Here is a 15,792-nt window from a genome sequence, read left to right on the forward strand (position 1 = left end):
TTCTCTCTTTCTCATCTTTATACTTGTCAAATGACTAGACTCAGGATACCAGTGGTATTGCAGTATTTTGCTTAGAGAATAAGGTGTTTGTTTGTTTCATTTGTTTATTTAGGAACCCAAATATTATGAACTGTCACTATTGTTAAGCTGTTCTTTTTCTTTTGCTCAATGAAATGCCTTAATATCTTCAAATGTAGAAAACAGTTTCCAAAACAATAGCAAAAAAACCTGTTGTTCTTCTAAAAGTTTTTTCCCCTCAAGAATAACTCTTCCTGTTACTTTTCTAAAATATTTGCATGTGTGCATTGTAGCTTTCCAAAGATGTTTCCAAAGGTATAGCTGTGATATCACCTTAAGAGAGTGCTGCGGGTTTTTTACCAGCTTTTAATTCAAACTTCTTGGTTACCTGTACTTGTATTGAGATAAACACAAAATTGTTAGATGTGTATGTTCTACTTTCACTGATCAGTGCATGTATAGGATATAAGTTAAATTTCTTGAGCCTCTGAGATGGATACCTTTCAAAAGATTTAACATTTCAAATAAAATTTATTTCCATCACAAATTAGCCTGCTAGAGATTGCATGTTTTAAACTACATAAGTATAAATTGGTGTAAAATGAAGAATAAAAAACTTTCCTTAGCTGATTGTATGCCACTGATATTGCAGACAAAGGTATAGTAGGGAACTAGTTCCGACCTTTAATACTAAATCCAGGAAACACTGCAAATAGCATGGTAATGCAGAGGGACTTTGATGCTCAGAGGTACATAATTAAAGAATACAAAGTGGGAGGAGGTGAGGTGTAGTTATTTGTGTGCCAATTAACAGTTGACTTTGCCCTGCATGTTGAAGTACTGCATTGGGGATTAAGTGTACCAACTCACGTTACTTGTACATAATACGGCTTTCTGCAGAGCTGTTTGTGTGCATTTGTCATTTGCAGCTACGGTTTTGGGATCTCTTCTAGAAAAAGTTACCACAGTCCATCTATATTGTAATAGTATCCTATGAGAGCAACAGAATTTGGCAGATCATGAAAACCCAGTTTTTTTGTGGTGTTGTAAATTCTTCCGCTGCTTTTAAAGTTTTTTGCACATGTAATGTCAGCAGGATTTTTTGGTTTTCTGAGCTCTGTGCATCATTTAATTCCAAGCCTGCTACATAATGCATATGTAATTAAGGCTTGTTCAAACAATTTAAATATTGATATTTTATAACTCCTGACTTTGCATGTGTAAGATAGACTCATAAGATAGACTGCAGCTTTCTAGATTTTGAACAAAATAAGCATTAGGGAGCCCAGTCACTAGAAGGCTTAGCATTTTGGCTTAATATAAATGTTTTTTTATCCTTGAGCATATGAAGTTGTCTGTAACACTGCAGGAGATGACAGCTGATTTGCAAAGAGAGGACAAGTTCTTTGTTCAGAGTCTAGAAAGATGATGGGTTTTTTGATTGTATGAAACCTGTGTGTTCTGGTTTTGCAGAGTCTAATGCTCCATTACTTTTTCTGGTCTTACGTCTCTTCTGGTTTCTAGCCTTTTGCTATGGTGCTCAGTTTTGAATTTGGCTAAGTCTGCCTTGTTACTGAGGTCTGGTAAGAGGAACTCAGGAGAGTTTGGGACATACTGTCCTCTTCTTGTTCTGGTATGTCTGGTGTCTCCAACAGCTGTTGTCAACCAGAAACAAATTGCAGATAAAGCCCCCCCCCCCCCCCAATCCTGCCATGTTCAGGTGGTCTCTAAAAATTATGGGTGCATTTTGGTAATCTGTTAGAAGCAACAAGGAGATAATTCTGCTTGCTCTTTAACCCTTTCAGGTGATGCATTGATTAAAAATGACCATCTTTCTTGGTTTGTGTCTGACTTTTCTGGCCAAACTGTGGCTGACTTTTCTCCAAAGTAGCAGCTGTGCTATGCTTTCAAACACAAGGTGCTCAGATTTCCAGTTAAAGAAACTTAGGAACTGAGTAACAACATTTTCGTAATACTGCCTTCACAAAATACAAAATTACTATTTGAAATATTGGTCAGAAACATTATAGAATAAAAAGAGAAAACTTAATTTTAGATTAAGTGTAAGTTGCTAAAGAATTGAAACTAGTTGATATTGCAAAATATTGTTCATTAGAATGTCACATTGCAGTTCATGGAAAGTAGTTTATTGAAAAAGGCATGGAAATTATTTGAGATTTTATTGGGGGGAGGTTTAGAGCAATATTTCATGTTAGCCATAGTAAATTAAGATGTAAAATAAGCAGCAAATGTTTTAGCTCACACTTTATTGAAGGAGAGGAAATATGTTGATCACATTACTGGAATTGCTTCCTATTTTTGACATTTAAAACTGGAAGTTCAAGACCCATCACGTACCTGTTGGTCTTTTGGTTTTCCACAAGGAATAGTGTCTCTTGCAGGAACCTGTCCATTTGTTGCTGTCTCAGTACTTGAAACTTGTGAAATTGATTTTCAGCATTTTGACATCTGAAGACAGTTACCTGAAAGCTGAAACTATGTGATATGGAAGGCCTACCTGAAAATAGTAACCTCAGCTAATGCCTCAGACATACTAAAAAAAAACAAACCCTTGAACAGCTTAACTTGCTCAGCAGTAAGACCTGTTCTTTTCTGCCTGAAGTCAGCATCATGCTTTTTGGATTTTAAAACTGTTTTAATTTGTTGGAGGAAAAACTTCATTTATAGCCCATGTAAACAATATATTGTCATTTATCACCAGTATTCTGAGTCTGGGTGCTATCACAAGAAGTAATGTCCTTCTTTATCAAGATATATAAGTGAGCAGTTTGATAATTAGTTAATTAAACTATAAGCTTTTGGTGTGACTTGAGCAGTGAGGAGATCTGACAACTCTACCTCCACTCTTGAAAATAGCTTATGTGGTGATGTCTTCCCTTCCCCATGGGGAGGCTGGAGCACAACCAATTCTTGTCCATCAGTTAGTTTGGCACTTAAGTAAAAAGTCAGCCACTTACAGACTGAAATAGATGGCTTAAAGGTCAGTGTGTAAGAAGGAAGAAAATAATACAGAAAGGAATATCTTTTTTTCATTGAATTTGACCACTAGATGACACCACTGCAAAAGAATACTTGCCTAATGTCTGTGACCAAGCAACACCAGAATGCTTTTAAAAATGAGTCTACTTGCAGAAGTGGTAGATGATGTTCTGTTAGGAAGATTGCTGCATCTGATCATACATTTGAATAGGTTAAGATCCTTTCTCTGCTTTGAATGATCTGATGTTGACAATTGTCAAGCTGCAGGAAACAGATAATCAGAGATCAAACTTCTTTTAACTCCTCAGTTGTTTTCACTGGTGTCCCAGTGCTTTAGGAGTGTTCATTTAGGAGTGGATTAACCATTGCATTAGGCCAATTAAAAGATTTGCATACTGTTTTCATCTCTGTAAGTCTTAACTGGGGCACAGGAAGCATGTTGCTGGTCAAGACTGTAGCTGATAAGGAGTCAGGATGGTGGAAGATAATCCTTGCAAGAGATAAAGTTATAGCTAATTTTCCAACTTTTCTATTCAAACTGGCAAGTTGCTTATATCTATCTGTCTGTCTATCTGTAGTTGTCTTCTGAGTGCTAGAATGAGTTATTATATAGTAAGACCACTAGGTAGTGAGTGACAAAGTGTCTTGCATGTTCAGACTAATGAGTTACAGAGAATTTAAATTATTTAAATTATAATTACTAATTGTGTGGCTTTTTAGTAGTAATGCTTAAACGTAAGTTCCTGTATACAAAGTAAGTTTACTACTTTATTTTGAAAGGTGAATTTGAAATTCCAGAAAGTATCAAAACTAGCATGGTGTCTGTGAAACAGCATCTCTGATAGTACTGGAGAGCAGCTTACCTATTCATAAAGGAAATACAGTATGCATTTTCTCAGCATAGGTGTTTAAGGATCAGTCAACTTCTGGCCTGGAAATATCACGTTTAACAAATTTACTTTCCACTACCCTTAAATCCTTTGGGATGTAAATGTAAATTTTTTGACTAATAAATATATTTGTATTTGAGTAGTGGAAGCTATGAGATGATATATGGGAAAGAACCTGCAGCTCCTTTCTTAAGGGCTGTTAAAACAGCTATTACAACAATTGGCACTGCCAGTCTCTGTTAGCTCTCATTCTCACACTCTCTATTTTATAACTATAAATTCAAAGGTAAAGGTTTTGGTTTGTTTTGTTGCTTACTTGTTTTTAATGCTATGAAACAAATGCTGGGCAGTCAAAATGATACATATACCGGTGTAGTACTGTCCTAATTCTGCAGGACATAGCTGATACAGCTAGTCTGTACTTGCTCTTTTCCTAAGCAAAACCGTGTTTCCTACTAGTTTCTTTGAAACATACAATCTTAATTATAACTTGAATAAAGATGCTAAAACCCGAAAGCAGAAGCTCTTTCTGTACTTTAGGAAGCCATTATGTGCACAAAACCTGTCTCCTTGTTGTGTGCTTTTGTTTGTGTGTGCATTAAACAGTATCAGTTAGCTTAGTAAAAGATGTCACTTATTCCTTCAGATCTTGTCTTTTACCTCCTTAATTACTCTCAAGCATATGAAAACTGTTAGGACAAGGATATGAGTGACTGCACTTACTTGACATTTGCTTCTTAAAAACTTCCTTAAAGCTGACAAAACAGAATGGTGCTATAGCTTTTTTTTGGTGCTTTTTAGCACTTGCTACTACAGCTTCTTGTATTACTCTTATGGGGGTTTCTGTATTCAACTGACTTTATATATTATTAGAAAAAGTGTGCTTTTTTAATTTTTGCATTTGAAAAACATTACTTTCATTTGTGTGTCTTAAAAAGTGAATTTGCTTCTGATTCACTGATTCACTGTGGGTTTTATTTTAAAAGCTGACTTCAAAGTGTTGCAGTGTTCCCCCACTGTCTTATTTGAAACAGCCATGTGCCATCCAAGGGTTAGTTTTTGTCTGCTTATCATAAAGCATAAAGAGACACATTTACAACTCATCTGAGCCTTCAGGGTATCTTGTTTTTTTGACTTGAAATGGGGACATAGCTGAATACCAGAGTATTATTTCTGTCAGAGTAATTAGTGCCAGCCAGATCAGAAGCTGGTGTGCAGAATGCTCAATTGAGGAGCTGTGAGAAGTGGTCTCTCCTCTCAGAGCCTCTCTAACGCCAGCCTTGGTTGGATGTAAAGGCCTGCTTGGCATTGGGAGGAACGTTACTGGGAAGCAAAAGTGCCAATAGTGGCAGGGTTTTTCAGTTGGTCTCCTGTAATGGTTTGGGTCTGTTACATAGTAGAGTGCAGATTCTCTTCTCTTGTTTAAACTGTGTTCTACTTCTCCAGCAGCAGTAGATGGAGATACCTGGCCTGTTGCAACTCCTAATAGCTTGTATGTGTATGTGTCTTTGAGTTGCTGAGATGAAGGAAAGAATTTGTTCTGGTTTGTTTCATTCTAAAGAGGAAGGGAAAAGGCTGAGGAGTATCAGGGAGTGTGAGAGAAAACAGACTGGTAGAGTCACATCCTCCAGTCCCTGAGAGAAATGCAGTGGATGGAAGCTTGGCAAGAGTCAGAGAAACCCTGACCCTCTCACCATCAGGGAGAAGGGGGGATCTAAAAGGTGGGGGTCAATGGAAACAGATCCCTGCCCAGGGAGACAGGACAACTCCCCCCAGCCTCCCTTTCCTTTCCAAGTGGCCTTGCAGAAAATGTATGAAGGTCTGCAATATCAGGGTCAGACAGAAAATAGCGGGGATGAAGTTCTCTCTTGGAGCTTGCCCAGAACAAGTCAGCCAGCCAGATGGATCAAAACTTTGGGTGTTAAGAAAGAAAGAAAGGTGATTGTAGGTGATTTCCTTTGCAGGGAAACTGAAGGCCCCATACGCCAGCTGGATCCATTCCACAGGCAAGTGTGCTGCATCCTTGGGACTTGGGTAAGGGATGTCATCAGGAGACTCCCAGGACTAATTGAGCCCTCTGATTATTACTGACTTCTAGTTGTGCAGGTTGGCAGTGACAAGGTTGATGAGAGAAGTCTCGTGGCAGTCAAAAAGAACTTCAGGGCACTAGGGCAACAAATTGAAAGAACAAGAGCACAGGTGGTGTTTTCCTCAAATCCTTTGGTAGCAGGGAGGAAAACGGTGAAAGGAACAGGAGAACTCACCTGATCAACACGTGGCTTAAAGGCCATCAGTGGTGTTTTGGCGTTTGCGATCATGGGACAGTTTCTATGGCACCAGGCCTGCTGTAGACAAATGGGGTTTGCCTGTCTAAAAGTCCCTGAGTTGGCAGGGATGATTGAAAAGGCTTAAAATTAGGTTTGAAGGAGGAAAGGGATAAGACCAGGCTTGCCAGCGTTGGGGGTGAAATCAGTAGCCTAGCTGAAGTGCATCTATATTATACTGACTCTGAAATGTGTGAGCCATGTTGGAACACAGTGTTATGGAGATAAGCAAGGGTCTCCTAAGGTATTATAAACCAAAAGGGAAACCACTAGAGAATTATCTCTAAGGAATTCAGGGGTGTGCTCCTCTAGGAAGGTGACACAGCTGACAGCCCAGCTGAGGGTGCCTTTGCATCAAAGCACACAGCATCAGCAACAAACAGTAGTTGGAAAGCATTTTGCTGCTAGAAAGCTGTGACCTTGTTACCATTACTGAAATATGGTGGGACAAATCCCATGACTGGACTGTGACCATTGATGGCTACAGGCTGTTCAGAAGAGATGGGAGGAAGAGAGGAGGAGGGGTTGCCCCTTACATCAAGAGTTGGAATGAGTGTAAAGAGTTGTCTCTGAAGAACAGCCGTGAGCCGGTTAAAAGCCTGTGGGTAAAAATCAGACACTGAGGCAACAAAAGGAAACCAGGTTGGTAACAAAGGTTGGTAACTGCTACAGACATCCCGATCAAGGTGTCTGTATTGACAAAGCCTTATTGCTTTGTCAGGAACTATTGCTGACTACAGCAACCATTGCACTCATGGGCTCTTGTCCTTCTTGGGGTCTTCAACCACCCTGACATCTGCTGGAAAATAGCACAGTGGCCTGGCTGAGTAGGGACCTGATGTTCAAACTAAAGAGAAAGAAGCAAATACACAGACAGATGAAGACAGGACTGACAGGTGACCTGGGAAGAGCAAGGCAAAGCTGGAATTGAACCTTGCAGGGGATGCAAAGAATAACAGAAAGAGCTTTAACGCATGCATTAACCAGAAAAGGAAGGTCAAGAGGGTGTAACCCCCTGATAAACAGTGCTGGAAAAGTGGTGACAATGGATGAGTAGAAGGCTGAGGTAATCAAAAACTTATTTGCCTTGGTCTTCAATGGCAGCCCCTCTTCTCCCACCTCTTGAGTAGATGGACAGCTCTCCATCCTCCTCTGCATTTATCTGTGGTCAGTGTAACTTGCATATGCCCTAGTTCTCATCCATCCTTCAGTGAGCTGCTTGAAGTAGGTAATAATGATACAAGTTTACCCAGCATTTCACATTGGTTTAGGGATTTTTGGTGGGTTTTTTTTTATGTATATTCTTTTGTTTAGTTTTTTATTAGGTAGTTGAATCCAGTTTCATGACAATTAATAAATGAAAGTGATTGCCAGAGCAGCAAAAAGCAAGCACCATGTATGTGGCTGGAAAGAGGAGTGGCAAAGGAAGATCTCCCCATTTGACAGGAGCTGTTAAGTCATCTCTGCATCTTGTGGAGCAGCAGCCTAGGCTGCAAGTGCAGTTTGCTTTTGTATACCTTCAATCTACTGCAACTTCCTTAGAGTCCCGGGAGGGACAAGGTTCAGTCAGACTTTAGTTTTCTGTTAGATGTAGGCTCTTCTAAGCACAGCCCAGAATAGTTTCTGCAGAAGGAGACTGAGTTTGGGTTTCCTGAGGAACTGTCCTGTGCCCCAGTCTGTAGTCCCTAGCCCTTGGGTTGCTGGAGTGAGTTCTGTTATTTTGCTTGTGCAGCTGACCAGCCCTACACAACATTCGTGGAAATCAATGGGAGTTCTCAGACTTCTTCATTTGAGAGAGAAGATACGTTTTAAAAATAAATTGTGTTTGTGATACTGAACTCTGGCTTTGTGTTGAAAACCTTTGGACTCCTGTGTTGTTGTTCTTTGTTGTTTTGGGTTTTTTTAAAGAGTAAAGATAAAACCATAAGGCTAAGCGTTTATTGGAGCCCTTACCATAACAGACATGAAAGATCTTAGTTTCTGAGCCTAACAAAAATTAGATCTGTAAGCATGAGACCATCCTTTCAATGAGCCAGAAGACTCCACTGTGGATAACAGCCTGTAGTGCAGAAATAGGTAAGCAAAATTGTTTTAAGTAGTGTCTGAGCTAGAGTTGCTGGTACTGTTGTGTGCAAGTTCCTAATGGTTCTATTCTCAATTTATTTTGAAAGCCTTTGAGATTCACTCAGTGTGACTGTAATCTTTATTGTAATTTGAAGAAAGTGCTTCCTGACTGATGGGGATAGTTGGGGTACATATTTATGTTGATGCTGCTGTCTTTTTAGATTGAGTTGCCCCCAAATGTTATTTTGCGGAAGTAGTGAGCATGGTTTGACATAAGCTGGGTAAAGATCTTGAAGTATCTTTTTTAGGAAGTAATTCAAGTAGTATGCTTCATTTAAATGTCTTGCTTCAGCTTTCAGCTATGTTGTTTTATGTGCCTTTTTTATAAAATAAGAGTTGTAGTGAGTGAACTCAGGGAATTGTTAGGTTATTGAGAAGAGCAGACCACTTGCACTAGAAACTGTGTTTTTGCCACTTAGTCCAGGGAATTGATGCTATTAGCCATGACTTTACTACAAACTAAAAAAATCATTCATAGATTATTTCTTTAATGCCAGAAGGAATGGTTGCATCACTGTGTTTAATCTCCTGTCCATCAGTAAGCATTAAATTGCAGAGGACTGTGCTTTTATTGCACCAGGTAATGTGTTTCACTTGATTCCTTCCCCAAAGGTTTCTGGTAATGATTTGAACGGCATAGAAGATGGAGTATCACTTCCTTTCTGAGATAGCTTAGTCTGTTAGTCATTCTTCCTGCTGAAAAATAAAGGGGAAAGGGGCGGGAGTGGAATGCAGCTGTTATTGGGCATTTGGCTGCTTATTGAATCAAGCGTATAGAATATGTAATTTCCATTCTTAGAAAAAGAGATGCGATGCCCTGTAAATGACAGGGCGCTCGATGGATGAGCAGGTAAAGCCAGAGTTGGAAAGCGCCTCGGTGAGTGGAACATGAAGTGTTTTTGTGCGGGAGCACGGCCCGGGCCGGGCGTGCGCCGAGGCCGCTTTGTCAGCGGGGGCCGCGCCGTGTGCGCCCCCCCTGGTGGGGAGCGCCGGAACTGCACCAGCGTGTGGCGGCCTCCGCTGGGTTCCCTGAGAAGCTAAGGTGTGTCTTTATCTGAGTTGGACTCATTGGAAATGTATTTCATAATCTCAAACAAAACTAATTCTACTGAGAACTTTTTTAGGAGACGATCTTTATTGGATTTTAAAAAACCCAGCCTAATAATACACATTCTGTCATGCAGTTGATTCCATATTATTTAGTATGAAGAGGTAACTGTGATGTTCCAAATATTGGAAAACCAAGTTACTAATAATAGACTTTACTTAGAGGGCTCAGAGTCTGGTGTGGACCAGGCCTTAATAAGCCATGTTGGACTTGCATTGACTTTGTGAGCAGTCTCCAGGTTCTACCTCCACCCTACTTGGACACGCTCGATTCTTCATACAGAATCCATTTAGATTTTTTACAGTTAATAAGCTTGGTCTCCACTGTCTGGGAAGACGTGTCTTCCAGGCCAGCCAGCTTTGGAAACATAACAGGCTGCATTGGAATGGCAGTGTGCCTGTGGCCAGCAAGTGGGCTCAGGCTGCCTCTGCATGCAAGCAGCTCTCGTGTCCCCATGGACACGGTAAGCATTGGTCTTATTATTGTCTCTAGGAGTGTATAAGGATGTAAATAGTCTTGATTTTTTTTTAAATTATTTTCATATTTTTTAAATAACGTGCTGGAGCATCCTGGATCTTCCTTCCTATTGGAGGGAGCAGCTACAGAGTCTTACTGCATTACTGATCCTTTATATCGTCACAAGAATACTACCTAGGATATTTTAATGTCATTCCATTATTTTAATTCTTTGGGGTTTTCTCAGGCTACCAGCATCTTATCTTTCCCTTTTCTCTATCCCCAGTCTTTTCCATGTGTGTAAGTTTTCAGCAGTACTGTCTGCTTGCAGAAAGATGTGTTCAAGAAATATTTTGACATTGCTTCCTTTTTGCCAATGTTCAGTTCAGAAAGAAGAACATTTAGATTTTGTCATGAATTTCGTGAGGTTTATTTGTTTTTAGCCTAAGTGTGTATCACTAGTTCAAGCCCAGAACTTGATGTATTCTTCATTTTACATATTTGAAGTGGGACAGCTTGGTGCCCTGAAAATTATTATGTGTTCTTTTCCTCCATGCTTTGAGCTTTTAGTGGTAGAATGTGACAACATCCATTGGCTACAGCAGTTAATTTTCATGAATCAGACAAGGCTTTTGGATGTTAAACTAAATAATAGGAACCATGGAATTCTAGAAAGGGGTGAAACTTAGTGGTTAAGAACCAGCTATCGTACAGTTACCCAGCATTCCAGTGTTGATTAATCATACTTTTTGATATGTAGTTAATTCTCCCTTTTATAACTAGCATTCAGGATGGCAAAGGAATAGGCTTGTTTTGTCAATTGTCTGCATGCCAGATGGAGCCTTAATATGTGTCAGCAGATAAATGGGCCATTATTAAGATTAGATGCATAATGATCATTTCAGCCTTGTTTATTTAGGTCATCAACAGTAGTAGATGATGATCGCTTACAAGTAAAAATACTTTGGGATCTCAAAATCTTTTGCTTTTCTTAGAATGCTATGAAAATAACATAGGAGTTTTGTTGTCTAGTTTTAAAGTAATACATTAAGTTAACTTTTTTTAGTTTACTTAAATGAGAACTGAAGAAAAACCTCAGAACCACAAGTAACTTGATTTGTTTCCTGAGAAGTGAAGCTGATGGCTGTGTAAGCAGATGAATTTGTCCATTTATTAGATGGTGCTTACAAAATTAATATTTTACCTCGTATTTCAGTTCAAGGCTCTTGGTTACTTACTTAGTAGACAGTAAAATGTTCAGTTATGTATGTATTCTTAAAATAGCATCCGCTACAATTTTAGGCTCCTTGTACTAGTGAAAGACTTTTGCCATTAATAAATGTCTGTGTTTTATTGCAGGTTGCAGTGTAAGGTTTTGGAAGTCATAGCTCCAGCCCATCACAATGGAATGGCCAATGGGCACACCAGCAGTGCTGATGGGGACACCATTGTCATCAGCGACAGTGACGACTCAGAAACGCACAACAGCTCTGCACAAAACGGGTACAGGATACTTTTACTGTGTGTCATTCTGACTGGCTGGGAACGAGATTAAAGCCAGATGTGTCAGAGTCTGACTGGAACAAATTGCTTGATCTGTATGGATTGTGAGCCTTCAGACAGCTGAAGGTGACAAGCTGAACCTTCAGAGGTGCAGGCTCTGCTAACGCACCAGAAAACTGCATTATGAGAAGTGCAATACCTACAGATTAATCATTGTTCATCACTTTGCAGTGACTGGTTTTGCTGAGCGATGGTGGAAGAGCTGTGTGTACCGCTTGGTGCTTCTCTGTGCTGGCACATCTGTGCTGCTGTAGCAGAAAGTGCAGTGTGTGCTGCAGTTGTGCAGTTTGGTATCACTTCACTTCCATTGTGGGGCTCAGAGTTGAGATTGCTGTATGACAGGATGACGCGCTGTTACTGGAGCTCTCTGAAAAGTTTTCCCAGAGACTTGTTGTGTCAAAAAAACCAAAAACATAACAAGCTTACTTCATGGTGCATGTGTCCATATAAATATATCGTTGTATTTGATGGATTTGGTTATGATGTTAGGTGCAGTGAAACTGTGTCTTGCCTTGAGGAACTTTCTATGGGCTGGAGTAGCCTAATAACATTGAATAGGAGATCTTCTTGGTTGTAACTGTTTATTGTGTTGGACTGTTCCCTTACTGAGCAGTAATTGAGCCTATCCTAGCAGTATAATGAGAAGAAAGACTTCTGTGTTTCATAGGCATGATGATGAAAGAGGAGTGTTTGAAGTGGGCCCTAATCTAGCATCTAGCAACATAGAGGCTTTGCATGAACTGTTACTGACTTTAAGATGTCACATGGATGCAGAAGTTAATCTTGTTGATTGCTTTATGATGAAGTCATGTCCTGACATGCCTAGAATAACTAGGGTAGAGCTCCTCACTTGGTTAAGAAAATAATATGGGATAAATAATTTTTAAATTTCTTTGCTGTCTCTTGAAGGCAGTGTTTAAGTTGTTCATGAAGATGTCCTATGTATTTGAAAAAATAAATGCATTTTCAGTATTCCAAAAGGCATGTGGCATTTGAAAGGAGGTTATTGGAATTAGGCAAGCATGCACAGAGCTGACTGTAGGATTGATCCATTATAGTGCTGTCACTTCCATGCATGCAGAGCTGGTGGTAAGACTAAGTCTTGCACTCCCAGTCAATCTGTTGTTCTCCCCAGCTAATTACTTATTTTGACAGTGCAGAGAAGGGAGGGAAAATAATTTCTTTCTCTTTAGAAGGGGAGTTCTTGTGAGAATATACAGGCTTTTGAAGCAGTATTCTGGGACATATCTAACATTTATGCTGCAAGTTAAATTGCAAACCTCTTGTGTCTTTAAAATGCTTACTGTAACTTTTAAGTGAGTCTGTTTATAACAAATGTGAGAGTGGAGTAACAGTAATTTTCTAGATATATTCTGGGTATGCAGACTTGAAAAGTATTATTTGCAGTATGTGTAAAGTCTATCTATAAGTAGAGCATTGTCATGAATTTTTGTATGCTAGCATATAAGAGTCTTTATACCGTTGCTCAAAACAATGAAATCCCACTGAACTGAATGACATGGTTTTGCATCCCTAGTCTTTCAGAGACTGTATTTTGCTGTTTATGGAGAGACTTGCATGTGGAGAGTATGGATGTTAGTCACCTTGGGACCAATGTCAAATTGATGTGTGCAGGACAGCTCTGCCTCAGCCTGCAGACAAATCTGCAGGTTTTGAGACCGTCTTTGTGCAAAGCTGCAGTGCTGTTAAACAATGGTACAGCAGATGCTCAGGGTGTTTGTGAGGGAGGGGGAGGGGAGCACAGCACAGATTGATGGGCCATCTGCAAATATTTTTCCTAAAGAATCTGTAAGGCTGGAGAATCTTAACTGAAAATAGATGTCATTAGAGATCTCAGCCTTTCTGTGACCCTACTCCTCCTGTCTGTGTGGGGCAGAAATAGCTGTGTAGTCTGTACAAATGTTGCTGCTGACCTTTTCTGTTGTGTGCTTCAGTAAAAGTTGGGGTGGTACAGGAAGAAAGAGGCTATGATGCTCTTACTTTCCCTCAGAGAAACAGGCTGTGCTCTAAGGCCTGGCTTACATAGCAAAAGGTAGCAAATCTTCTGAGTTCTTAAAACATTTCTGTGCCCTGGGAGCCTCTGGTACCATAGGATAGTGGTCACGTGGAATAATAGTGTTCACACCTAAACTGACAGACTTTTAAAGGTAAGGGTGAACTCTTGTGTTGGCTTTAGCACTCAGCAACAGCCTGGAGGTTTGAGGGGCTTTTGCTGCCTAATGCAGGCAATTCAGCTGCAACTTAATTATTCATGTCATTCCTTTTGTCAGGCCTGTGAGTAGTGTGAATCATCAAGCATCATCAGAAATACTAGAAAAAAAATTATTGGTTTGCTGGCTGTTTATGGCAGTAAATTTGGGTGTTAGTTCAGTTGGAATTGAAGATTAATTTTGGGGAAGGGCTAATTGTTTCTGCAGGTTTTGGGATGTAAGAGGTAATAGTTTTTGGAAATAATGTCAGTGTAACCTTACCATCCAGGCCTTTTACCATCCTCAAGTGAGTTTTTAAAATTTATTTGGAGGAATAAATTATTAAGTGGACACGTCAAAATGTGAGCATAGCTTGTCATTAGAGCTATATAATATCTTCAGTATAGTGAAATCTTTCTTCATCTGTAATTCTTATCTTTCCTTTCTTCCTCGCTCATCCCTACATTGCTTGAATCCAAGAATAATGATGATGGGTAGTCCTCTTTTTATATTATAAGGAAAAACCAAAGTACCTGGATCAAAGGCACCTTAAAATCTGCACCAAAAAGTTAAAAGTCAATTGTCTTGTCCCTAGAATGTTCTTAACCGTCTTCAGGTTGCTCTGTTTTGTTGTTGAAAATACTTGCAGAAAATATTTGCAATTCCAAGTGGGCAGTTGCTGTTATTGGTCAGTGCAGAGTTCCCTGTCAGTGGCACCCTTCAGAGATGTCAGAGGCAGCCGTGCCTTGGGGATCAGTTTGCTGACAGGTTACCTGTGCGAGGCTTGCACTGGAGCGTGATGAGACCACAAATGATTGTGTTATTTACCTAGCGTTCTTCAAGGGAGTTTTGTCCATTCCTAAATTTAGTGAAAGAGAAAAAAAGCCACTGCCTTTTTCTGGAAAAGTGGGACAGTAGTCATTTTAGCACATTTAGGACAACATTCTGGATCCTCCAACTTCAGTATTTTTTGGTGCAATTTTTCAATTTTTGTTAAATACAGTAAGATACAGGTAGCTGTGGCAAGACTCAGACCAGATGGTGCAGATAGGTGTCCTGGACAAGGTAATTCAGGAGGATAAGGCTGAAGGAGCAGGGCTTATTTAGCCTGGAGAAAAGGAGGTTCAGGAGGGACTTTAGCACCCCCTACAACCACCTGAAGCGAGGGTGTAGTTGGTCTCTTCTCCCAGGTTGCAGGTGACAAGGATGAAGTGGCCTCAAATTGTGCCAGGGAAGGTTTCTATCGGATAATAGGAAAAATTCCTCCACTGAAACATCAGGCATTGGAATAGGCTGCCCAGGGATGTCATGAAATCATCATCCCTGGGAGTGTTCAAAATGCCATGTGGATGTGGCACTTGAAAATGTGATTTAGTGATGAGCATGATGGGGCCAGGTTGGTAGCTGGACTCAGTCCTAGAGGCCTTTTCCAACATTAACAATTCCATGCTTCTAAGGTCTCAGGGGTTACTTGGTTCTGCTCCCTTAGTACTGTGCTGTCAGAGTGTAGCATAGCTGCAGTATAAGAAAAAATTCATGTTCAGGTCATGTGGACAACATGCCAAAGTAATTGAAGGCCTGATGAGATTATTACCTGTCAGTGGTTCACTTTAACCTTATTAAAAATGCAAGATTCTCACACAAGTACTAACCACATTCACTTGACTGCAGTAGAAACTAGTGTGATATGGGTGAATCAGTTGTAGTTTTTACCTACTAAGTTACAAAGTACTCTGTATTTTTTCCTGGATTTGTGTGTCAGAGCTGTGCTGAGAAGATTTTTTGTAAGGGATCTCTGCTGTGAAATGGATCTAACCTTTGCTAACTCCAATATGTTTTATATAATGCTTTACAAAATAAAATATAAGCAAAAATAACAATATTTTTATGCTAAAGCTGCTAGATAATCTATATAATTTTTAAAGCTTGCTTTGTGTATTGAATTACCTGTTTCTTCCTCTTTTGCACTAAGCAAAATTTTTTCTCTAAATTCGACAGAGGATGTTGGGAATATATTTACTTCTTTGGATAATATCTAGAAACTCAGAAACTAAGCAGAAAAAATTAGTGTGTTTTGAAATTACATTTAAGCTATTATA

At 39.7% G+C, this 15,792-nt stretch overlaps 1 protein-coding gene across 5 annotated transcripts in view; it reads left to right on the forward strand.

Annotated features, from left to right (window-relative positions):
- The window catches only part of BAZ1A (bromodomain adjacent to zinc finger domain 1A), a 65,590-nt gene that overhangs the window by 10,029 nt on the left and 39,769 nt on the right, over nucleotides 1-15,792 (forward strand). For all 5 annotated transcript variants that reach the window (XM_064714718.1, XM_064714720.1, XM_064714717.1 and 2 more), the window contains exon 4: nucleotides 11,280-11,423. In XM_064714718.1, coding sequence (XP_064570788.1) covers nucleotides 11,280-11,423 — 144 coding nt within the window. The remainder of the gene's footprint in view (nucleotides 1-11,279; nucleotides 11,424-15,792) is intronic.

Source organism: Zonotrichia leucophrys, chromosome 5 (assembly GCF_028769735.1).
Source record: "Zonotrichia leucophrys gambelii isolate GWCS_2022_RI chromosome 5, RI_Zleu_2.0, whole genome shotgun sequence".
NCBI classification, from domain to species: Eukaryota; Metazoa; Chordata; class Aves; order Passeriformes; family Passerellidae; genus Zonotrichia; species Zonotrichia leucophrys.